The sequence below is a fragment of the Cetorhinus maximus genome, chromosome 5 (genome assembly GCF_964194155.1).
Source record: "Cetorhinus maximus chromosome 5, sCetMax3.hap1.1, whole genome shotgun sequence".
Taxonomy (NCBI): Eukaryota; Metazoa; Chordata; class Chondrichthyes; order Lamniformes; family Cetorhinidae; genus Cetorhinus; species Cetorhinus maximus.
The window spans coordinates 139817571-139844399 of record NC_135883.1 but is presented as its reverse complement, the minus strand read 5'-3'; the positions used below and the strand labels follow the sequence as shown (position 1 = coordinate 139844399).

Here is a 26829-nt window from a genome sequence, read left to right as displayed (position 1 = left end):
AAACTTAACAGGACTAGCCACATAAATACTGTGACTACAAGAGCAGGTCAGAGGCTGGGTATTCTGCGCCATGTTCCTCACCGAAGCTTTTTCACCATCTCCAGGACACAAGTCAGGAGCAGGATGGAATATTCTCCACATTCTTGAGAGGTGCAACTCCAGCAACACTCAAGCAACCCGATGCCATCCAGGACAGAGGAACCTGTTTGATTTGCATCCCATCCACTAACTGAAATACTCACTCTCTCCACTAGTGACACAATATGGCTGCAATGTGTACTATTTCCAATACGCACTGCCGCACTTCCCAATCCCACAAGCTCTACCTCCAACAAGGAAAAGTGCAACTGAAGCATGGGAACACCACGATCTCCCAGTGCCCATCCAAGTTGCAAGCCATCCTGATTGGGAAATACATCACTGCTCGTTTACCGTCACTGGGTCAAACTCCTAGAACTCCCTACAGCACCATGGGAGTACCTTTGTGACATGGAGTGGAGTCATTCAAGAAAGCAGTTGACTAACACCTTTTCAAGGGTAATTAAAGATGTGCAATAGTTACTGGCCTTGCCAGTGACACCAACATCCCATGAATGAATAAATCTTTAAAAAAAATGACACCACTGCAGTCCCTTTCACATGGCATAGCTCTGGCCACAGCTGCCTGTAATGGTGCCTCAGTTGCTTTTCCATTACTCCAATTGCCAATCATCTACCCCTAACCTGCTCCACTATGACTGCCTGATCTCATTACACTTTTGCACCCTGCACCCCGTGGCACCAAACACCCAGAGCCCACCTGATTTCAAGTCCCAGATTTCCCCTCCCTTGCTGCTGTCAGGTGCCAGGAACCCTCATCCTCCTCCTCTTACCCAAATTCAGCTAAAAGTGAGAGCCTATTCCCACCCTGCTCCATCCATACTAGGTAAATCCTATATTGTATTGAAAATGTGCCCTTGACCTTGCTATGCTGCACTCACTCACTAAAACAAACTGAATTTTTATAGCAGCTTTAACATAATAAATTGTCCCAAGGTGCTTCATAGTGGAATTAAAAAGTAAGATTTGACACCGAGTCACATAAGGCGACATTAGGGAAGAGAGCCAAAAGCATTAGTGAACCAGATGGGTTTTTACAATAATCGACAATGGTTTTGTGATCATCAGATTTTTTAATCCAGATTTTCACTGAATTCAAATTTCACCATCTGATGTGGTGAGATTTGAGCTCAGGTCTCTGAAATACCAGTACAGTGACAATACCACTATGCCACCGCCTACCCATAACTTCATAATAAGCATTTTTGAAGAGTGCTGCTTTTTTTCTGCATTACTACAGTTCAAGTATTTTGGCGTTTAGGGAGCTTTACTTTTTCTTCCTCCCATGATGAAGATTTAAAGTTTTATTCAGTTAATTCCACACCATCATTCGAAGTGGTGTGAGGTTCAAACACTCAATAGACTGAATATATTCAAATTTGATGCCATTCAAAAAGTGTCCATTTGGGTCAACTTGGGAAAACAATTTAAAAATGCTAGCAAGTCTCCTGTGGCATACCTCACAATGCACTGGAATAATTATAATATTATTAGTTCCACTGATTTAAGCCAACATTTGTTTTTAATTATCTGGTATTCAAGCATCCACAGCCTGTGATCCCACTTCACCTGGTCATACAGCACAATGGAAGATCAGCTAATACATTTCCAATATAATTATAATGTATGAGAAGAATATACATCAATCAAATCAACAGCAGCTAAAATATGCAGTGGCAGCTTAATGTGCCAGGGTGCAGAACAATTATCAAGACTTACCAACATCTCCATATACATAAAGGCCTTTTGGAGGTTTAGATCTTTCAAAAAACTGCAAACACAACACAAGAAACAGATATTTTTCAGAGGTGCTTAAGCAAAATGAAATACACTGTACATATTTTCAACTTTTTTAAAAAATGTTTTGTTGCTCTCAGTTGATTACTTGACCAAGGGAGATAACTGCTAAGGATGTGCAAACACTCATGAGGACCAAGTAAGTAATGAACGCTCCTACAGAGAAAAGACACACCCATATGTACAAAACTGCAAGGCCAACAACACAAAAAAGCAAGACCTCAACGCGGAGATCCACATACACAGAAAAGGAAGATGACCTTACAGGCGAGCGCGAGAGAGAGGGGGGGGGAAGAGCGAGAGGGAGGGGGGGGGGAGAGCGTGAGAGGGAGGGGGGGGAGTGCGAGAGGGAGGGGGGGGAGAGCGAGAGAGAGGGGGGGAGAGCGAGAGAGGGGGGGGGGGGAGAGCGAGAGAGAGGGGGGGGGGGAGAGCGAGAGAGGGGGGGGGGGGGAGAGCGAGAGAGGAGAGAGGGAGAGGTGAGAGAGAGAGAGGAGAGAGGGAGAGGTGAGAGAGAGAGGAGAGAGGAGAGAGGGAGAGGTGAGAGAGAGAGGAGAGAGGAGAGAGAGAGAGCGTGCCTGCAAGAGAGAGTGCAAAGAGAGAGAGAGAGATTAAGATGAACATACTAATCCTCCTGCTTTGGAAACTTACAAGAGCCATTTCTTAATTTTCCCCATGCTAAAGTAATAGAAAACAGAAAGCTGTAGACAGAATATGCTCTGGCTAAGTTAATAATGACTAATGGAATCTGCAGGTGTTTACTCTGAGTCCAACAGCATTGACACAAATCATATTATAGATTAGACTTTGTATTGTAACACATTCTGATGACAAGCTCTCTGCCCAGGAGACATACTAACTAACGAGACTGACAACATTCAAATGAATCAGTTTGAGTGTCAGATGGCTTTTACTTTTGCTGTGAGTGAAGCATGATCCTACTGGTCAATTCAACATGCATTTGTTAAGGCAATAAACAAGGCTGTAAACAGTGCATAACTAATCCGATTAAACAATTACTTATCACAGAGCAAACATGTTTCAACAATAGCAACAACTTATATTTATATAACATAATTAATGTGGCAACATGTTCAAAGGCGCTTCAGAGGAGATAAAATAAAATCAGACACTGAGCCTCATATGGAGAAATCGGGCAGATGACCAAAAGCTCACTGAAAGAAAACAAAAATTGCTGGAAAAGCTCAGCAGGTCTGACAGCATCTGTGGAGAGAAAGACAGAGTTAACATTTCGAGTCCATATGATTCTTCTTCAGAACTCTTCTAAAGAGTCATCTGGAGTCGAAACGTTAACTCTGTCTTTCTCTCCACAGATGCTGTCAGACCTGCTGAGCTTTTCCAACAATTTTTGTTTTTGTTTCAGATTTCCAGCATCCACAGTATTTTGCTTTTAGCTCAATGAAAGAGGTATGTTTTATGGAATGTCTTAAAGGAGAAGAGTGAGATAGTGTTAAGGAAGGTATTCCACAGCTTGGGGCTTCGGCAGCTGACGGAACGCCATCTATGGTAGAGTGATTTTTAAAAATCTAGGATCCAAAGAGGCCAGCATTAGAGGCGCACTGATATTTTAGAAAATTGTATGGCTAGAGGAAGTTAAGAGATAGGGCGGGATGAGGCCATGGGAGTGAGTTGAAAACAAGGATGAAAGTTTTAAAACTGAGATGCTGCTAAACCTGGAGCCAATGTAGGTCAATGGGCACAGTAGTGATGGGTGAAAGGAACTTGGAGCAAGTTAAGATATGGGCAGCAGAGTTTTGGATCACCTCAAATTTACAGAGGACAGAACATGGGAGCAGTACATTAGGACGGTTAAGTCTAGAGATAACAAAGGCATTGGTGAGGACTTCAGCAGCAATGAGCTCAGGCCAAGGAAAGATCAAACAATGTTCTGGAGGTGGAAATAGGCAGTCTTCGTGGTTGGAAGTTTGTCGCTGACTCAAATATAACATTAAGGTTGCAAACAGCCTGGTTCAGCCTCAGATAGTTGCCAGCAAGAGGGATGGAGTCAGTGACGAGGGAACCAAATTTTTAGTGGGGACTAAAGACAATGGCTTCAGTCATCCAACATTTAGTTGGAGGAAATTCCTGCTAATCCAGTACTGGATGTCAAACAAGGAGTCAGGCAATTTAGAGACAGTGGATAGGTCAAGAAAAGCGATGGTGAAATAAAGTTGCATGTCAATAACGTACATGGGAAAACTGGCAGTGTTTATGGATGATGTCACTGAGGAAAAGCATGTAAATGAGAAATAGAAGGGGCCAAGGATAGATCCTTGGGAATGCTAGAGGTAACAGTGTGGGAATTGGAAAAGAAGCCATTGTAAAAGTTCCATTTTTTAAGCAATCAATACTTGTACAGTCTAACCGATAACACCAGAAAAAAGATTACTGGGCTTCAGGGTCAGAAGATATTAGTAAATCTTATTGGTCCTTGTAACTCTGTTTGCAATTAGCAGGTTTGAGGGTAGGGTACAAATATGTATCAAAAAGATTTGGAAGGGAGTTTGTAAGAGATCTCCTCAGAGACAATTAAGTCAATGTTTTTTCTCCAATTGACTCCTAATTTTTTTTTCCCCTTTAGCCACTGTAGGTAGAGAAAAAAAATTGATACATAAAATCTGGAATAAAAAGTCTGATGGTGACCATGAGACCAGGTCAATTGTTGTAAAAATCCACCTGGTTCACTAATGTCCTTTAGGGAAGGAAATCTGTTGTCCTTACCTGGTCTGGCCTACACGTGATTCCAGACCCACAGCAATGTGGTTGACTCTTAAATGCCCTCTGAAATGGCCCAGCAAGCCACTCAGTTGTAACAAACCACTACAAAGACACAAAAAAGGTATGAAACCGGACGGAGCACCCGACATCGACCTAGACGCCGGAAACGACAATGGCAATCTCAGCCCTGTCGACCCTGCAAAGTCCTCCTTACTAACATCAGGGGGCCAGTGCCAACATTGGGAGTACTGTCTCACAGACTAGTCAAGCATCAGCCTGACATAGTCATCCTCACAGAATTATACCTTACAGATAATGTCCCAGATACCACCATCACCATATCCTGTCCCACCTGCAGGACAGACCCAGCAGAGGTGGCAGCACAGTGCTATACAGTCGGGAGGGAGTTGCCCTGGGAGTCCTCAACATCGACTCTGGACCCCATGAAGTCTCGTCACATCAGGCCAAACGTGGGCAAGGAAACCTCCTGCTGATACCACATACCGCCCTCCCTCAGCTGATGAATCAGTGCTCCTCCATGTTGAACACCACTTGGAGGAAACACTCAGGGTGACAAGGGCACAGAATGTACTCTGGGTGGGGTCTTCAATGCCCATCATCAACAGTGGCTCGGTAGCACCGAGGGAACCAACAAGAGGGAAAAACATACTTGACCTCATTCTCATCAACCTACCTGCCACAGATGCATCTGTCCATGACAGTATCGGTAGGATGATCACCGCACAGTCATTGTGGAGACAAAGTTGCATGGCACTACCACCATGCTAAATGGGATAGATTGCAAACAGATATAGCAACTCAAGACTGGGCATCCATGAGGCACTGTGGGCCATCGGCAGCAGCAGAATTGTACTCGAACACAATCTGTAACCTCATGGCCCAGCATATCTCCCACTCTACCATTACCATCAAGCCAGTGGATCAACCCTGGTTCAATGAAGAATGCAGAAGGGCATGCAGGAGCAGCACCAGGCATACCTAAAAATGAGGTGTCAACCTGCTGAAGCCAATAACACAGGACTACTTGCATGCCAAACAGCAGAAGCAGCAAGCGATAGACAGAGCTAAGCGATCCCACAACCAAAGGATCAGATCTAAGCTATGCAGTCCTGCCACATCCAGTCATGAATGGTGGTGGGTAATTAAACAATTCACTGGAGGAGGAGGCTCCACAAATATCCCCATTCTCAATGATGGAGGAGCCCAACACAGCAGTGCAAAAGATAAGGCTGAAGCATTTGCTACAATCTTCAGCCACACAGATGCCTGTTTTCAGCCAATTTGATTCACTCCACATGATGTCAAGAAATGGCTGAAGGCACAAGAAACTGCAAAGACTATGGGCCCTGACAATATTCCAGCAATAGGACTTAAGAACGTGCTGCGCCTCTAGCCAAGCTGTTCCAGTATAGCTACAACACTGGCATCTATCCGGCTATGTGGAAAATTGCCCAGGTGTGTCCTGTACACAAAAAGTAGGACAAATTCAACACAGTCAATTACCGCCCCATCAGTCTCCATCATCAGTAAAGTAATGGAAGGGGTCATCAACAGTGCTATCAAGCAGCACTTGCTTAGCAATAACCTGCTCACTGACACCCAGTTTGGGTTCTGCCAGAGTCACTCAGCTCCTGGCCTCATTACAGCCTTGGTTCAAACATGGATAAAAGAGTTGAACTCCCGAGGTGAGGTAAAAGTGACTGTCCTTGATATCAAGGCAGTATTTGACAGAGTGTGGCATCAAGGAGCCCTAGCAAAACTGGAGTCAATGGGAAAACCCCACTGGTTGGATTCATATCTAGCACAAAGGAAGATGGTAGTGGTTGTTGGAGGTCAGTCATCTCAGCTCCAGGACTTCATTGCAGGAGCTCCTCAGGGTAGTGTCCTTGGCCCAACCATCTTCAGCTGCTTCATCAATGACTTTAAGATGGAAGGAAAGTCAAAGTGGGGATGGTCGCTGATGATTGCATGATGTTCAGCACCATTTCTGACTCCTCAGATACTGAAGCAGTCTGTGTCCAAACGCAGTAAGACCTAGACAATATGCAGGCTTGGGCTGACAAGTGGCGAATAACATTCGCGCCACACAAGTGTCAGGCAATGATGATATCCAACAACAAGAGAATCCAACCATCACCCTTTGATGTTCAATGGCATTACCATCACTGAATCCCCCACTATCAACATCCTGGGGGTTACCATTGACCAGAAACTGAACTGGACTAGCCATATAAATACTGTGGCTACAAAAGCAGGTCAAGAGGCTAGGAATCCTGTGACAGGTAACCCACCTCCTGACTCCCCAAAGCTTGTCCACCATCTACAAAGCACAAGGCAGGAGTGTGTTGGAATACTCCCTTCTTACCTGGATGAGTGCAGCTCACACAACACTCGAGAAGCTTGACACCATCCAGGACAAAACAGTCGCTTGATTGGCACCACATCCACAAACATTCACTCCCTCCACCACTGACGCACAGTAGCAGCAGTGTAAACCATCTACAAGATGCACTGCAGGAATTTACCAAGGCTCCTTAGACAGCACCTTCCAAACCCACGACCACTACCATCTAGAAGGACAAGGGCAGCAGATAGATGGCAAGACCACCTGGGAGATCCCCTCCAAGTCACTCACCATCCTGACTTGGAAATATATCACCTTTCCTTCATTGTCGCTGGGTCAAAATCCTGGAACTCCCTTACTAACAGCACTGTGGGTGTACCTACACCACAGGGACTGCAGCAGTTCAAGACGGCAGCTCACCACCACCTTCTCAAGGGCAACTAGGGATGGGCAATAAAATGCTGGCCCAGCCAGCAAAACCCACATCCCATGGATGAATAAATAAATAAATAAATCAATGCATGGGATATTTACAGTGAGAGCATTATGCAACATCAAATAATGTAAGCATGATACCAGAAAACAACAACCTAAAATATGACAGAGAATGTGCATGTTGGACATACCATGTGGCTCACTATGAAATTTTATCTGATAACTCCTGTGAACCACCTTGGGACTTTTTTACTCTATTAAGGGTGCTATACAAATACAAGTTGTTACTGGTGTTAAAACATTTTTGGTGGGAGGAATATCAGCCCGGATACCTGGAGAATTCCCTGTTCTTCTTTGAAGCATCCATTATCGCATCCATTAACAGGCAGGATGGACATTGGTTTAATATTTCATCTGAACGGCATCATCTTTGAAAACCCAGCAATCCCTCACTCGTGGTGTCAACTTACTATCATGTATTCAAGTCTCACTCAAAAACTTGAACATTTAAGCTGCCAGCTCAGAAACAAGAGTGCGAACAAATCAGCTAAACTGACATACAATTAAATTTATTTAATGTGAGGGAGATTTTGTATCTATGAGTCTGGCATTACGTCCAAGTTAAATTTTGATACGACAATTGAAGCTTCACACCATGTTTACTTCAACTGTCACTTCAGAACATTTTATTCCGAACACAACTTTAGAACGTTTGATCCTAGCAGAATTCTGTAGGAGTTCTTTCATTCACAAGATTAGCAGCAAATCTGCGCCAATATTTTTGGAAATGGCATAAAACTGGACTATAGATTTTATATATAACAGCTCCTAATTTTCTAGTAAGCCAATATTGTCATAGTAAGAAACTATTTTCTATTTGCATATTAAAGAGATTATAAAAGCTGCCTAGTTAATTGTCATGGTTGTTTCCTTGTCATTTAGGTGAAAATGTCATAATAAATGTTTCGTTGATATTGTAGTTGAGCTAATAAGCCCCTGAAGGCCACCTACTTGAATTTGCACATGCTGCTTACACTCTAGATAATCAGTTCCATGGCACCAACTGTTTTAATTTTTTTCCCCCTCCCCTCTCCTAATTGTAGCAGTTTATACTGGGGCATCCACAATCCCTGTGCACTGGTAGTATTTTATTAGCTCGCCAAGTTGCCATGTTTGATGTCTGAATCCAGAAACTAGACATAATATACAACAGGTTAAGTTTGGAAACCAGGGTACAAAACAAGGAACATCATAGTAACATCTATATAGCATCTTGAACATACAGAGACATCTTAAAGCACTTCACAAAGATGTGTTTGGAGAAGAAAATAGATACTGACTCAAAGTATTAGATAACATTAGAAGGGGAGACCACAAGCTTAGTTGAAGAGATGGGGTTAAGGAGGGTTTGAGGACAGTGTCCGATGCATTCGCCACGTGTGGCTAATTGTGAATCCAGATGTGGTTAATTGTATTTCTAATTGGTAAATTTTAAAAAAGACACTATTATCAGGCATATTCTCAGTGTATGCCAACTTTAAAATCATTAGATCACTTTTGATCATTAAAATGTCATGAACATGAACGTTCCCCAAGTACAGAATATGACCAAGGCGGCTAATGTAATGCAGGCCTTTATATCCAGATGACCAGAATACAAGCAGCCAGAAGTAATGCTTCAGCTATACAAAGCCCTCCATAGACCACACCTGGCATATCTGGAGCAGTTCTCGGCACCCACAGCTTATATTGACCGTGGAGAGAGTGCAGCGTAGGCTCACCAAAATTATATCTGAACTCCAAAGATTACATTACGAGGATAGATTACAAAAACTTGGGTTGCATTCTCTGGAACTTAGAAGGTTAAGGTGATTTGATCGAAGCTTTCAAGATACTAAGGGGGAGTTGAGGCATTTAGGGCTAGAGGACAGTGTCTAAAAATTTGAGTCAGACCTTTCATGAGCGAAATGAAGAAACGCTTCTACAGACACACTGTGGTAAAAGTTTGGAACTCTCTTCCACAAATGGTTCATGTGACCTTAACTTTTATAAATAATTTTGGCAAGAAAACAGTAAAACAAAATGCAAGTGTGAGCCTTCACTGATAGTTGTGAGTGCTTTACTTCCCTGGCTACTAACTGTTGAACATAAGACTTAGGAGCAGAAGGCGACCATTCAGCCCTTCAAGCCTCTCCATCATTCGATAAGATCATGGCTGATCTGATTGAGGTATCAACTTCACCTTCCTGTCTGCCCCCCATAACCCTCGACTCCCTTGCCTATCAAAAATCTATCTAACTCGGTCTTGAATAAATTCAATGGCCCAGTTTCCACTGTTTTCTGGGGAAGAGAATTCCACAGGCTAGCAGAGAAAAAAATCCTCATCCCCGTCTTAAAAGGTAGACCTCTTATTCTTAAACTGTGTCCTCAAGTTCTAGTCTCCCCAACATGCGGAAACATCCTCCCGGTATCCACCCTGTCAAGTTCCCTCAGGATCTTGTATGTTTCAATATGATCACCTCTCATTCTTCGAATGGGAATAGGCCCAACTTGTTCAACCTTTCTTCATAAGATAAGCCCTTCAGCCCAGGAATGACCTGAGTGAACCTTTTCTGAACTGCTCCTAACACAATTACATCTTTTTCAAATAAGGAGACCCAAACTTTACACAGTACTCCAGATGTGGTCTCACCAAGGCCCTGCACAGGTGCAGTAAAACTTCTCTATTTTTATATTCCATTCCCCTCACCATAAACTCCAACTTCCATTTGCCTTCCTAATCACTTGCTGTACCTGCATGCTAACTTTTCCTGATTCATGTACCAGAACACCCAGAACCCTCTGTACCAAAGTTCTGCAATCTCTCTCCATTTTAAATAGTGTACTGCTTTTCTATTCTTCCTGCCAAAGTGGATAAGTTCAAATTTTACCACATTATACTGCATCTGCCAAATTTTGCCCACTCACTTAATCTGTCTCTTTTTACAGACTCTTTGCGTCATCTTGAAAACTTACTTTCCTACCTATCTTGCTGCCATCTCAAAATTTAGCAACCATACATTTGGTCTCTTCATCCAAGTCATTGATATAGATTGTAAATAATGAGGCCCCAACACTGATCCCTATGGCACTCCACTAGTTACAGCTTGCCAAACCAAAAATGACCCATTTATCCCTACTCTCTGCCTCCTGTTTGCTAACCAATCCCCTATCCATTCTAATATGTTAACTCCTCCACCATGAGCTCTTATTTTGTGTAGCAGCCTTTGATGTGACCTTTTGGAAATCCAAGTACACCACATCTACAGGTTCCCCTTTGTCCTCATTGCTTGTTACTTCTTCAAGAACTCCAATAAATTAGTTAAGCATGATTTCCCTTTCACAAAACCGTACTGACTCTGCTGGATCCCAGTCTGATTTTCTAAGTATTCTGCAATAACTTCCCTAGTTAATGAATTCTAGCAATTTTCCAAGACAGATTTTAGGCTGATTGGCCTATAGTTTCCTTCGTTCTATTTCCCTCCTTTCTTGAATAAAGGTGTTACATTTGCTATTTTCGAATCCACTGGGACCCTTCCAGAATCTAAGGCATTTTGGAAGGTTATAACCAATGCCTCTACTATCTCTGCATTCACCTCTTTTAAGACCCTAAGACATAGGCCATCAGGTCCTGGCAACTTCTCAGTCTTTAGATCTAATAGTTTTCCCAGTACCATTTCCCGCAGGATGGTGATTGTTTTAAAGTTCCTCCCTCCCTTTCACTTCTTAACTCTTGGTTTTCAAGTATCTTTGGAAAGTTTTCTAAGTCTTCTACTGTAAAAACAGACACAAAATACCTGTTCAACGCTTGTCTTTTCCTTGTTTTCCATTATTAATTACCCAGACTCATTCTCTAGAGGACCAACACTAGCTTTAGTTACTCGTTTCCTCTTTAAATACTTGTAGAAACTCTTTCTGTTTTTACATTTCGAGCTTTTAAAGGTGGGGAGGGCAACAAGGCAAAGAGGTTTTGGGAGGGATGTCCAGAGCGTAGAGTCCACTTGGCTGACACTGCAAAGGCCACTACGAGGTTCCAATAATTTTATTATTTATGTAGTTATCAGCACCAAATGTAAATTATACAAGATGGGATAGAAGAAATTTGTGAGTTTTTACAGATCTCGCTAAGATTTAAAAAAATAAACAAAGGGAAACCAAAAGGTCAAGTAGGCAACTAAGCATATTATATATCACAATTTGATGTCATACTGCATTGCTTCTTTGCAGCTCCTTACAGCTCTTTAATATGCTCACCTGCTGACCCCTGGACTTCTGATATCTCAACTTCTGATCTCACCTTTGAAAAGAAATTTTGCTGATCAGGATTGTATCCTTTAAGTGCTTCATGAAGCTTCTGTAAACACTGCACAACCCTTCTCTGGTGGTCATCATTTTTTAGGTCACCTTGTCTGACCAACCATTCATAGTGCTCCAAAGGCCCTTCAACACTTGGTGCAAAGGCAGAGCCTTTCTGCTGAAGCCCTGTATCAGGTGAAGCACTGTTTGTTGCTGGAAGAATGTAACCTAAAAGAATGCACAAGTCAAATTGATTACTTGAATCTTCAACTGTATGGCATTTTCAGAAACAATAAATTGACTATTCTGTATTTCTGAAACAAAGGAAAGGCCAGGTAGTCTCAAGGAGACCACAAATCATGTTATTCAAACCAGCCTGCTATACTGAATATCCAGTACTTTAAAAGCAGATGACTCATAATATTATCTTAACAATATTCTGCTGCTGTTTAACCATCCCAGGTTTTGTCTTCTTTTAAAGCTTTCAAACAACATGTATTTTCATAGCATTTCCTCTCATCCATGCCTTTGTTACCAAGAATTTAGCATTTCACATAATAAAACATACCAAGGCACTTCACAGAGGCATTATAAAACAAAATGACACCAAGCCACAGAAGGAGATATTGTCAGATTACCTAATGTTTGGCCAAAGATGTAGGTTTTAAAGGAAAATCTTAAAGGATGAAAGCAAGAAAGCGAGGCAAAGAGGTTTGTTTAGGGCAAGGATTCCAGAGTTTAGGGCCAGGCAGCTGAAGGCATGGCCACTGTGATTAAAATCAGGGATACACAAGAGGCCAGAATTAGAGAAGCTCAGATACATGAGTTGCGAGGCTGGAGGGGGTTATAGAACTGGAGAGGAGTGCGGCCATGGAGGGATTTGAAAACTAGGATCAGTATTTTAAAAATCAAGGTATTACTGAACCAGGAGCCAAGCATATGGGCGATGAGTGAACAGGATTTAGTGCAAGTTAAGACATGAGCAATGGAATTCTGGATGACCTTACATTTATGGAGAATGAGAGCATGAGATGCTACCGGGAATGTGGAGAGTGTTGTAAAAGTCAAGTCTGGGGGCAACAAAGGCATGGATGAGAGGTTCAGCAACAGATGAACAGGCAGAGGCACAGTCAAGCGACGTAATGAGGTGGAAATAAGCAGTCTTAGTGATGGCGTGGATACGTGATTGAAACCTCACCTCTGGGTCAAACATGACACCAAGATTGTGAATAGTCAAGTTCAGTCTCAGACAGTTACCAGGGAGAGATATGGAATTGGTAGCTCGGGAGTGGAGTTTATGGTGGGGACCAATGACCTTGGTCTAATTGGAAATTTCTGTTCATCCAGAACTAGAATCCAGACAAGCAGACTGACAATTCAGAGGCAGTGGAGGGGTTGAGAGAGTTGATGGTATTTTTAAAAAATTATTCATTACTGGGATGTTGGGTATGCTGGCTGGGCCAGCATTTATTGCCCATCCCTAATTGCCCTTGAAAAGGTGGTGGTGAGCTGCCTTCATGAACTGCTGCAGTCTATGTGATGTAGGTACACCCACAGTGTTGTTAGGAAAGAAGTTCCAGGATTTTGACACAGTGAAGGAACGATGATATAGTTCCAAGTCAGGATTATGTGTAGCTTGGAGGGGAAGTTGAAGTTGGTGGTATTCCCATGTGTCTGCTGCCCTTATCCTTCTAGGTGGTAGCGATCAGGGTTTGGAAGGTGCTGTTGAAGGAGCCTTGGTGAGGTGCTGCAGTGCATCTTGTGTTGCTACTGTGTGGCTGTGGTGAAGGGAGTGAATGTTGAAGATGATGGATGGGCTGCCAATCGAGCAGGCTGCTTTGTCCTGGATGATGTTGAGTTCGTTGAGTGTTGTTGGAGCTGCACTCATCCAAGCAAGTGGACGTTATTCCAACACAATCCTGACTTGTGCCTTTTAAATGGTGGACAGGCTTTGGGGAGTCAGGAGGTGAGTTACTCTCTGAGAATTCCCAGCCTCTGACCTGCTCTTGTTGCCACAGTATTAATATGGCTGGTTCAGTCAGTTTCTGGTCAATGGTATCGCCCTGGATGCTAATAGTGGGGGATTCAGCAATGGTAATGCCATTGAATGTCATGGGGAGATGGTTGGATTCTTTCTTGTCGCAGATGGTCATTGCCTGATACTTGTGTGGCACGAATATTACTTGCCACTTATCAGCCCAAACCCGTATATTGTCCAGTACTTGCAGCATATGGACACGGACTGCTCGTCAGTGTCTGAGTCATCGCGAATTATGCTGATCATTGTGCAATCATCTGCAAACATCCCCACTTCTGACCTTATGATGGAGGAAAGGTCATTGATAAAGCAGTTTAAGATGGTTGGGCCTAGGACACTACCGTAAAGAACTCCTGTAGCAATGTTCTGGGGCTGAGATGGCTGACCTCCAACAACCACAACCATCTTCCTTTGTATTAGGTATGACTCCAACCAGGAGATTTCCCCCTGATTCCCTTTGACTTCAGTTTTGCTAGGGTTCCTTGATGCCAGCATTGGGCTCCTTGATGGTGAGGTAAAGCAGGGCATCATCAGCAAACATGTGAAAACTAACACTACGCTTTTGGATGGTATTGCCTTTGGGCAGATGTAGATGAGAAATACGAGGGCCCCAAGGCTAGATCCTTGGGGGTCACCAAAAGTGATGGCATGGGAGAGGGAAGAGGAGCTGTTGTGGGTGATTCTCTGACACCGATTAAATCAATAAGAATGAAATTAGGCAAGTCCAGTTCCACCCAGCTGGACAATGGTGGAGAGGAATTGGAGGAGGATGGTGTGGTTAACAGTGTCAAAGGCTGCAGAAAGGTAGAGAAGACAAGGAGTGATAGTTTACCTTTGTCACAGCCACCAAATATTGTTTGACATTGTCAAGAGTCGCAGAAGTGAGACAGGGGTGGAAACCTAATTAGAGGGATATAAACATGGAGTTCCAGGCAAGGTAGGAACAAATTTGGGAGGTGATAATATATTGAAAGGGCAATTCTGGCCCTCAACAGTGTGAGAGATTGAAAACAGAGCATGTACAGAAACATAAATTTCAAAACAAGCACAAGGAAAGAAAGAATTTATAGACACAGGAGAGCAAACTGATTTGTGAGGACGAGCGAAGAATTTCTATTTTCTATTAATCTCCAATTTATAGTTAATAGTACAAGAGTAAGGTTAAAGTAAGTAAAAGTAACTAAAGTTTAAGTAAAAAAGTGATTTAAAAGTTTAAGTTTAAGGCATGGCAGGACAGTTCAGCCACGCAGAATGACCGTCCTGTGGCATGTGGGGAGTCACGGACGCTTCTCATGACCCAGACGAGCCCACGTGCAGGAAGTGTCACCGGCTACACAAGCTTGAGCTCCACGTTTCAGAGCTCGAGTAGCAGCTGCTGTCACTGAGGTGCATCCGTGAGGCCGAGAACTATGTGGATCACACATTCAGAGAGGTGGTTCCACCACAAGTTCGGGGCAAGCAGGCAGATAGGGAATGGGTGACCACCAGGCAGTCCAAGAGAAACTGGCAGGTAGTGCAGGAGTCCCCAGAGGTCCCGCTCACTAACTGGCTTTCCATTCTGGATATCAGTGAAGATGATGGATCCTTGGAGGAGAGCAGCAAGAGCCAATCCCGTGGCACCATGGGTGGCCCAACTGTACAGGGGAGGAAGAAGAGCAGAAGGGTAGTACTGATAGGGGATCCTTTAGTTAGGGGAGCAGACAGGCGTTTCTGTGGTCGTAAACGTAACTCCAGGATGGTTTGTTGACTCCCTGGTGTTAGGGTTAAGGATGTCACAGAACGGCTGCAGGACATTCTTGTGGGAGAGGGCGAATCGCCAGAGGTCGTGGTCCACATTGGTACTAACGACATAGGTAGGAAGGGGGATGTGGTCCTGCAATCGGAATTTAGTGAGCTGGGTAGAAAATTAGCAAGCAGGACCTCTAAAGTAGTAATCCCCGGATTACTCCCAGTGCCACGTGCAAGTGAGTACAGAAACAGGAAAATAAGACAGATGAATGCGCGGCTGGAAAGATGGTGCAGGAAGGAGGGCTTCAGATTGCTGGGACACTAGGAATGGCTCTGGGGGAGATGGCGCCTATACAAGCCGGACAGGTTGTATCTGAACAGAGCCATAACGGAGTTCCTTCTGGGCCGTTTTGCTAGTACTGGTGGGGAGGGTTTAAGCTAACTCAGAAGGGGTGTGGGAGCCAGGAGAGAATATTAGAAAGTAATACCAGGGTGCACAGAATGCTGGGGGAGGCCGATAGCACTAAAATAGAGAATAGTAAGTTAATAGATGGAGTCAGAGTAAGGGAGCAAGTAATGAAGTCAAAATCAGGGTTACGCTGCATGTACGTGAATGCACGGAGTATAGTTAATAAAATAGGGGAGTTACGGGCACAGATTGCCTTGTGGGATTATGATGTTGTGGCGATAACGGAGACCTGACTTAAGGAAGGGCAGATCTGGGTGTTAAATATTCCTGGTTACAAGGTGTTCAGAAAAGATAAAAAAGGAGGAGGGGTGGTGTTTTTCGTTAAGGAGAATATTGCAATACTGGAGGAAAGAAAATGTCAGAGGACTCAACGACAGAATTGACTTGGCTAGAGCTAAGGAATAAGAAGGGTGCAATTACATTGCTCGGTGTAATATATAGACACCAGCTAGTGGGAAAGATATAGAGGAATAAATCAGCAAGGAAATTACAGAGAGGTGTAAACATTGTAGAGTGGTTATAATGGGGGACTTTAATTACCCGCATATAGACTAGGATAGTGGTAGTACAAGTGATCATTGTATCATAAGGTTTAGGATGACCGCGGAAAATGACGTTGGTCAATCCAGAGTAAGAATAATCAACTGGCAGAGAGTGGACTTCAATGGGACAACAGCGGAGCTGGGCCAAATAGACTGGAACCAAAGGTTGGCAGGAAAAACAGTAGCTGAACAATGGGCTACTTTCAAAGAGGGGATAGTTTGGGCACAGTCAAGGTATGTTGCCTCAAAAGGGAAGGGTAGGACAAACAAATCCAGAGCTCCCTGGATGACAAAGGAGATAGAAATTAAGTTAAAGAAGAAAAAGTGTGCTTATGACAGGTGTCAGGTAGCAAATATAATTGAGAATCAAGCTGAATACAGAAGGTTCAGGAGGGATGTGAAAAAAACTACAAGAAGCAAAGAGGGATTATGAAAAAAGACTGGCAACTAACATAAAAGGAAATCCCAAAGGAAATCTATAAGCACATCAATAGTAAAAGGGTGGTAAAAGGAAGAGTAGGGCCAATCAGAGACCAAAAAGGGGATTTACACACAGGAGGCAAGAGGCATGGCTGAGGTGTTAAATGAATACTTTGCATCTGTCTTTATCTACAAGGCAGATGCTGCCCAGGCCATGGTGATAGAGGAGGAAACTCAGTCATTAGAAGGGTATAAAATTGATAAGGAGGGGCTATCGGTACTTAAAGTTGATAAGGTACCGGGACTGAATGAGATGCATCCAAGAATGTTGAAGGAAGTGAGAGTGGAAATTGCAGAGGCGCTGGCAATAATCTTTCAATGTTCCCGGGATTCGGGGGAGGTGCCGGAGGACTGGAGAATTGCAAACATTAAGACCTTGTTCAAAAAAGGTTGTACAGATCTGCCCTGCAATTACAGGCCAGTCAGTTTAACTTCAGTGGTGGGGAAGCTTCTCGAAACAATTATTCAGGATAGAATTAATAGTTACGTGGAAAAATGTGGATTGATTCGGAAGAGTCAGCATGGATTTGTTAAAGGAAAATTGATTCTAACTAACCTGCTGGAGTTTTCTTAAGAGGAAACAGAGATGGCTGATGAGGGCAAGGCCACTGATGTGGTGTATATGGACTTCCAAAAGGAGTTCGATACAGTGCCACACAACAGACTTGTGAGGCAAGTTATAGGTCATGGAATAAAAGGGGCAGTAGCAGCATGGATACAAAATTGGCTGAGGGATAGGAAACAGAGTAATGGTTAATGGGTATTTTTCGAGCTGGAAGGAGGTTTGTAGTGGAGTTCCCCAGGGGTCGGTATTGGGATCCTTGCCTGTCCTGATATATATAAATGATCCGGATCTTGGTGTGCAGGGGAAAATTTCAAAGTTTGCGGATGACACAAAACTTGGGAGAATTGTAAACTGCGAGGAGAACAGTGTAGAACTTTAAAAGGACATTGACGCATTGGTGGAGTGGGCAGATAGGTGGCAGATGAAGTTCAATGCAGAGAAGTGTGAGGTGATACACTTTAGTACAAAGAACATGGAGAGACAGTATAAAATAAAAGGATACTATTCTGAAGGGTGTGCAGGAGCATAGAGACCTGGATGTATATGTACATAGTCATTAAAGGTGGCAGGACAGGTAGAGAGAACTATTTCTAAAGCATACAGTATTCTGGTCTTCATTAATAGGGGCATAGTGTACAAGAGCACAGAGGTTATGATGAATTCATATAAGACACTGGTTAGACCTCAGCTGGAATATTGTGTACAGTTCTGGGTGCCACACTATAGGAAGGATGTGAACGAATTGGAGAGAGTGCAGAAGAGGTTTACGAGAATGGTCCCAGGGAGCACACAAGGAGAAGCACTGAGAGTAACATGAAAATGACGAGATAGACCCTCAGCTACCAAGGCTGTTGGTGGTGCCAGGTGAATTTAGCCTTGTTCGAGAGAGGGGAGTTTGTCTAATATCTAAGTATTACATGCTACCATTTAACCTCATAGGATACCAAATACAAGCTTCCCCATATACTGTGAGTATAATATATCACAATGATAGATAGGGGCCCCTGATTCCTAATCCATTTAAAAAGGGGGTCCCTCAACCAACAAAGGTACAGCACAAAAACAGAATTACCTGGAAAAACTCAGCAGGTCTGGCAGCATTGGTGGAGAAGAAAAGAGTTGACGTTTCGGGTCCACATGACCCTTCAACAGAACTGAAGTGTAGTTAGGAGAGGGGTGAAATATAAGTTGGTTTAATGTCAGAGACGGAAACAGTCACTGAGAAAGGAAATTGTCGGAGACGGAGACAGTCACTGAGAAAGGAAATTGTCGGAGACGGAGACAGTCACTGAGAAAGGAAATTGTCGGAGACGGAGACAGTCACTGAGAAAGGAAATTGTCGGAGACGGAGACAGTCACTGAGAAAGGAAATGTACAGCACCACTAGATACAGCGAAAGGAAGAAAAGCTTGCATTTATAAGGCACCTTTCACAACCTCAGGAAATCCTAAAGTGCTTTACAACCAATGAAGTACTTTTGAAATGTTATCACAATTGCACTACAGGAAACACTGCAGTCTACTTGCAAACGCCCACAACAAGAGTACAATAATGGCTACGGCCAGATAATCTATGAATGATTTCAGTTGATTCAATGATAAATAGTGGCCAGAACACTGTGAGAACACGCCCGAGATCCATGGAATCACTCATGTCACCCACAAAAACAAAGGTACCTTGGTTTATATATCAACCAAATCACAGCACCTCCAACAGCGCAACACTTCTTCAGTACTGCACTGGCATGTCAGCCTAGATTTTGTGTTCAGCTGTCTGGGATCAATCTTGAATCCACAACCTTCTCACTCAAAAATGCATCTCAACACCATCCCCTGCAAAACACCCCAAAATCACCTTGTAATGCATCAGCACATTACTTTTCCAGTAAGATTGCGAATTTATGGTAAATTGGAGAAAGTTTGGTGCTATACCCATAAGAATCTGGATTCAAAGAATCCAAACTAATTTCACACAAAGCTCTCACTGGGCTGGATTACAAATTTGAGTCCAGACATCATCTAACCTAGAATACTACTTCAAGCCCAGTCATGTCAGTGTGGCCAGGAGATATAGAATTAAACTTCACCAAAAGTAAATGTAAAAAAAACCTAACCTGAATTCAAACACACTTTCAATTTAAATTATCAGATCATTTGAATTTTTCAGACAAACTTTGCACATTTTGCTGAATTCAGATCACTGGATAATCTGATTTTTTTTAAGCATCAAAAATGACTGTGCTCTTAGGAGTATAAGCACTTGGAATAATCCAGTAGGTAAACTGCTGGCGTTAGATACTTTGGTGGGTGGTTGAGAGGGAGAAATTGAAAATGTAGTTAGACACTAGGCTGGACAAGTTGGAGTACTGGAAGGATAAGCTACAACGGGCTGAATGTCATTTTTTGATCTGTTAGCATTGCAATTTGTTGCACCAATTGTTGAACTCTGATGCAATTTGTAGTCTGAGCCACTTAGAATATATACTCCTCAAATTGTCTGAAACTACGAGTCTTGAAAAAAATTGTTAATCAAAATCCATCAACTACTAATCAATTTTCAAGTAGCTGCAGCAGTTCCATTAATCAAGTCAAAAAAATTATTTGGAGCCCATTGCCCCATGAATAGATTAGCATCTGAATAGCCTTGACCTTTTGAGTTAATCCTTTAATCCCTTCTCACCTATTTTGAAACATTTCTTTCTTTATTTTGTTCCCTTATAGTACATCTGCTGAGCTTCATATTAACTTTCTGCATTTTTTTTAAAACTTGTTTCTACTCATTCATTTTTAGATTTCCCCTAATTTAATATGCCCTCCACTGCCAATTCCTTCAAGAAAACATTCAAATTACCTTTATTTCCCCAAGAGGGCCCCTTTGGAAGTAACAAGGAGTGGTGTGAAGGACTGCCTTATCTGGATGGGCCTACAAAACAAAATGTCAGAACTAGCTGGACTCCCAATACTCGGTAAAGAAACACAGTGCCCAGCACCCTTCCCCCACCACCACCCGGAGCACATTAAGAGCTTTTCTCCTGCTACTTTGAATAAAATTGTAACTTTGGATCAAAATTAAATTGAGAAGAGGTTATAAAGGACATGTAATTATTTTTTTTCCCACTGTAACTTGTTGAACTAGCCACAAGTTTTCATGTATGAACTACCTGCAGGAGGTGCAGATATATATGAATTGATTTAGGTAATCTTTAGATAATAGCTGGAAGATGAAGAACAGAAACTTTGCTGAACATACTCATTCATCACTTGGCCTTTTAAAACAACTAATCAAAGACCTGAAACCCTGGATGGAAAGAAGTAGCGACAGAACCGTTAGGTTGCCCATTCATTTCAAAAGGCATAGTGGTAAAACTAGCAAATTCAGGATTCATTAAGCGGTATCTCTTTGGAGGAGGTAAGAGCTTGCAACTATAGACATTTATAAATGGAAAAAAATTAACATCCATTTGGTTCTGTAAAAATACACTGCTGGCATTTCAAGAGTTCTTTCTTCAAGAGGTAATTATGTTTAAGAGCCACTATTACCTTAATCTATTTGATCCTGCTCAAGAATGAAAGTGATGAAGAAAAGCATCAACTACATTCCTTTGCAGTTAAAAGGGACTGTAAACTTTAAAGGGATTATATTTTGTCACTGGATGAATTAAAGCACCCAGATACTAAATGTTGTTAGAATGCCACTTTAAAGTTTCCCCATGGCAGATAAATGTGTGGTGTAGCATTTGCAGAATACGAGGTCTCCAATTTGATTCCAGGGTATGTGGATTTCAGCCTGGATGATTGTGGGGCTGCTGTGATTGTTTTAGGTAACACTGAATTGGGTGGGGCAGGGGAGAGGTGGCAGGGAGGGGGATTTTGTCTCTAAATGTCAACCCTGTAATCACTGGTTATTATCAAGCAGGTATGCGTAACAAACAAGGACAAGATCAAGCTTATAGAGAACGGCTGCTTGATAAAATACCTCTGGAATTGTATATTGCCTTCAGGAGATAATGAGAGAAGCCACCGTGAAAATCATCCATGCACCGCACCATTATTTGATATTGGATTATCCACATATGTCCCTTCAGTCTCTCAAACAAGCTTCAAATCTTCATGGTGAAAGGCCAAGAGCCTTTGAATACTGTAGCTCTAAGAGAAATATCCAAAGGAATGCATTCTCCTTGTCTGAATACCACTTGTACCACTTGTCCATGCCTCTCTCCAAAGGCAAGAGGTGCAGAGAGAGGAGCAGATGTGCGGGGGATACACAGCCAGGAGTAGATAAATACAGCCCAAGGAGCAAAGCCTACAACACTTACCTTCAGAGAGAGGCAGAGCGGGGACCTGACCTGCAGAGGATTTTTTTAATTATTCATTGATGGGATGTGGGCATCACTGGCTAGGCCAGCATTTATTGCCCACCCCTAATTGCCCTTTTACAGGGCGGTGGTGGTGAGCTGCCTTCTTGAACCGCTGCAGACCATGCGGTGTAGGTTCACCCACAGTGCTGTTAGGGAGGGAGTTCCAGGCTTTTGACCCAGCGACAGTGAAGGAACAGAGATATATTTCCAAGTCAGGATGGTAAGTGGCTTGGAGCGGAGCTTCCTGATGGTGGTGTTCCCATCTACCTGCTGCTCTTGTCCTTCTAGATGGTAGTAGTCGCGGGTTTGGAAGGTGCTGCATAAGGAGTCTTGGTGAGCTTCTGCAGTGCATCTTTTAGATGGTACACATTGCTGTTACTGTTAGTCAACGGTGCAGGGAGTAAATGTTTGTGGAAGGGGTGCCAATCAAACGGGCTTTGTCCTGGATGGTGTCAAGCTTCTTGAGTGTTGTGGGAGCTGCACTCATCCAGGCAAGCGGAGAGTATTCCATCAGACTCCTGACTTGTGCCTTGTAGATGGTGGACAGGCTTTGGGGAGTCAGGAAGCGAGTTACTCGTCACAGGGTTCCGAGCCTCTGACCTGCTCTTGTAGTCAAGGTATTTATATGGCTAGTCCAGTTCAGTTTCTGGTCAATCGTAATACCCTGGATGCTAACAGTGGGGTATTCAGCGATGGTAATGCCATTGAATGTCGAGGGGTGATAGTTAAATTCTCCCTTGGTGGAGATGGTAATTGCCTGACACTTGTGTGGCACGAATGTTACTTGCTACTGGTCAACCCAAGCCTGGTTATTTTCCAGGTCTTGCTGCTTTTGGGCATGCTCCGCTTAAGTAACTGAGGAGTTGTGAATGATGCTGAACATTGTGCAATCATCAGCGAACAGCCCCACTTCTGACCTTATAATGGAAGGAAGGTCATCGATGAAGCAGCTGAAGATGGTTGGGCCTAGGACACTATCCTGAGGAACTCCTGCAGTGATGTCCTGGAGCTGAGATGACTGACCTCCAACAACCATCGTCCTTTGTGCTAGGTATGACTCCAACCAGCGGTGTGTTTTCCCCGATTCCCATTGACTCCAGTTTTGCTAGGGCTCCTTGATGCCACACTCGGTCAAATGCTGCCTTGATGTCAAGGGTAGTCACTCTCACTTGGGAGTTCAGCTCTTTTGTCCATGTTTGAACCTTAGCTGTAATGAGGTCAGGAGCTGAATGGCCCTGGCGGAACCCAAACCGGGCGTCAGTGAGCAGGTTATTGCTGAGCAAGTGCCACTTGATAGCACTGTTGATGACCCCTCCCATTACTTTGACGATGGAGGGTAGACTGATGGGGTAATTGACCGGGTTGGATTTGTCCTGCTTTTTGTGTACAGGACATACCTGGGCAATTTCCCACATAGCTGGGTAGATGCCAGTGTTGCAGCTGTACTGGAACAGCTTGGATGGGATGCGGCAAGTTCTGGAGCACAAGTCTTCAGTACTATTGCCAGGATATTGTCAGAGCCCATGGCCTTTGCACTATACGGTGCCGTCAGCTGTTTCTTGATATCACGTGGAGTGAACTGAATTGGCTGAAAACTGGCATCTATGATGCTGGGGATCTCCAGAGGAGGCTGAGATGGATCATCCACTCGGCACTTTTGGCTGAAGATTGTTGCGAATGCTTCAGCCTTATCTTTTGCACTGCTGTGCAGGGCTCCTCCATCATTGAGAATGAGGATATTTGTGGAGCTTCCTCTTCCAGTGAGTTGCTTAATTGTCCACCACCATTCACAACTGGATGTGGCAGGACTGCAGAGCTTAGATCTGATCCATTGGTTGTGGGATCGCTTAGCTCTATCACTTGCTGCCTATGCTGTTTGGCACACAAGTAGTCCTGTGTTACAGCTTCACCAGGTTGACACCTCATTTTTAGGTATTCCTGGTGCTCCTCCTGGCATACCCTCCTGCACTCTTCATTGAACCAGGGTTGATCCCCTGGCTTGATGGTAATTGTAAAGTGAGGGATATGCCAGGGCCATGAGGCTACAGACTGTGTTAGAGAACAATTTTGCTGCTGCTGATAGCCCACAGTGCCCCATGGATGCCCAGTCTTGAGTTGCTAAATCTGTTCGAAATCTATCCCATTTAGCACAGTGGTTGTGCCATACAAGACGATGGAGGGTATCCTCAATGTGAAGGCGGGACTTCATCTCCACAATGACTGTGCAGTGGTCACTCCTACTGATACTGTCATTGACAGATGCATCTGCGGCAGGCAGGTTGGTGAGGATGAGGTCAAGTATGTTTTTCCCTCTTGTTGGTTCCCTCACCACCTGCCGCAGACCCAGTCTAGCAGCTACGTCATTTAGGACTTGGCCAGCTCAGTCAGTAGTAGTGCTACCAAGCCACTCTCGGTGATGGGCATTGAAGACCCCACCCAGAGTACATTCTGTGCCTTTGCCACCCTCAGTGCTTCCTCCAAGTGGTGTTCAACATGGAGGAGCACTGATTCATCAGCTGAGAGAGGGCGGCACGTGGTAATCAGCAGGAGCTTTCCTTGCCCATGTTTGACCTGATGCCATGAGACTTTGTGGAGTCCGGAGTCGATGTTGAGGACTCCCAGGGCAACTCCTTCCTGATTCTAAACCACTGTGCCACCACCTCTGCTGGATCTGTCCTGCAGGTGGGACAGGACATACCCAGGGATGGTGATGGAGGAGTCTGGGACATTATCTGTAAGGTATGATTCTGTGAGGATGGCTATGACAGGCTGTTGCTTGACTGGTCTGTGAGACAGCTCTCCCAATGTTGGCACTAGCCCCCAGATGTTAGTAAGGAGGATTTTGCAGGATCAACAGGGCTGCAATGGCCGTTGTCGTTTCTGGTGCCTAGGTCGATGCCAGGCAGTCCACCTGGTTTCATTCCTTTCTTGTGACTTTATAGCAGTTTGTTAAAACTGAGTGGCTTCCTAGGCCATTTCAGAGGGCATTTTAGAGTTAACCACATTGCTGTGGAGTCACATGTAGGTCAGACCAGGTAAGGATTTCCTTCCCTGAAGGACACTAGTGAACCAGATGGGTTTTTACAACAATCGACAATGGTTTCGTGGTCTTGATTAGACTTATAATTCCAAATTTTTATTGAATTCGAACCCGGGCCCCCAGAGCATTCCCCTGGGTCTCTGGATTACTAGTCCAGCGACAATACCAGTACACCATCGCCTCCCCCTGTCCATGTTTGGCCTGATGCCATGAGACTTCATGGGGCTGAAGTCGTTGTTGAGGGCTCCCAGGGCAACTCGCTCCCGACTGTATACCACTGTGCTGCCACCTCTGCAGTTTCTGAACTGACGCATCACCAGAGCATTACCCTGGGTCTCTAGATTACCAGTCCAGTGACAATACCACTATGCCACTGCCTCCCACCTCTTGGTGAAGCTTTATTAATCCTGCTAAGGTTTATTACCAGTAGTAAGGTTTAATCACAGTCACAAGGTTATCAGTACACAGCTTGGAGAGGATAAATACAACCTGACGAGCAAGGCCTACATCACTTAGTTTGAGAGAGAGGAAGAGAGGTCCACGTGTGCCCTGAGTTTGGAAAAAAAAAGTGAACATCACAGTGACATCACAGAAAAAAATGGTAAGGTGGGTATTGCTGCTTAGGGACTGATTCTAAACCACTGGGAATTTTAAAAATGTTAATAATATTAACTATTAGTGACAAGTGAGTAGCTGATAAATCATATATTTTATTCTTAAGGTGTACTACGTATTGGTAGGGTTTACCAATATTGCCAAGGTTTATTAATACGTTTAATTAGTAGTAGTAAAGCTTTATTAATACTGATAAGATTCATTACCAGTGGTAAGGTTTAATCACAATCACAAGGTTATCCATTAATAAATGAAGAAATGGCAGGGTGCTCCACCCTCGAGAGTGCCTATCCTGTGCTATATGGAGACTCCAGGATACTTCCCATGTCCTGGGTAACCATTTTTGAAAGAAGTGCCATCAGTGACAGCAGCTTGAGCTCTGGGTTGTGGAGCTTGAGTAGCAGCCGGCATCACTATGGAGCATCTATGAGGTTGACGGTTACGTGGCTAGCACATTTATAGATGTGGTCAGGGAGAGAAGGAAGGGGTGACCACTAGACTGTCAAAAAAGGAACAGGCAGGTAGAGCAGGAGTCCTGAGCGCATCCCACTTTCTAATCAGTATTCAGTTCTGAATACTGACGAGGGTGATGGTTCATCTGGGGAGTGCAGCCAGAGCCAAGTCCATGGCACCACAGGTGGCTCAGCTGTATAGGGGGGCACAAGGAAGTCTGGAAGAGTAATAGTGATAGGTGATTTGATAGTTAGGGGGAATAGATGGGCATTTCTGTGGCCACGGATGCGAATCCAGGACGGTGTGTTGCCTCCCTAGTGCCAGGGTCAAGAACGTCACTGATCGCTGCAGAGCACCCTGAGGGAGAAGGGTGAACAGCCAGAAGTCATGGTCCACATTGGTACCAATGATATAGGTAGAAAGAAGGGCATGGTCCTAAAGTTTGAATTAAGGAACTAGGTAGAAAATAAACAAGCAGGACCTCAAAAGTAATAATCTCCAGATTACCCCCAGTGCCACACACCAGTGAGTAGAGAAATAAGAGGGTAAGACAGATGAACGTGTGGCTGGAAAGATGGTGCAGGAGGGAGGGCTTTAGATTCTTGGAACATCGGCTCTGGGGGCGACGGGACCTGTACAAGCCAGACAGGGACAGAGCGGGACAGAGTTCTTTGTGCGGCATTTTGCTAATGCTGTTGGGGAGAGTTTAAATTAATTCAGCAGTGGTGTGGAACCAGGAATATTAGAGAGGAAAACCGAGGGGCACAGAGTATTT

At 43.9% G+C, this 26829-nt stretch overlaps 1 protein-coding gene across 3 annotated transcripts in view; it reads right to left on the bottom strand.

Annotated features, from left to right (window-relative positions):
* The window catches only part of LOC144680956 (AFG1-like ATPase), a 168036-nt gene that overhangs the window by 125241 nt on the left and 15966 nt on the right, over positions 1-26829 (bottom strand). For 2 of the 3 annotated variants that reach the window (XM_078542534.1, XM_078542535.1), the window contains exons 2-3: positions 11769-11995; positions 1819-1870 (exon numbers count right to left, since the gene is read on the bottom strand). The exons of the other annotated variant lie outside the window; for it this stretch is intronic. In XM_078542534.1, the coding sequence (XP_078398660.1) occupies positions 1819-1870; positions 11769-11995 (279 nt within the window). The remainder of the gene's footprint in view (positions 1-1818; positions 1871-11768; positions 11996-26829) is intronic. 3 annotated transcript variants of the gene reach the window in all.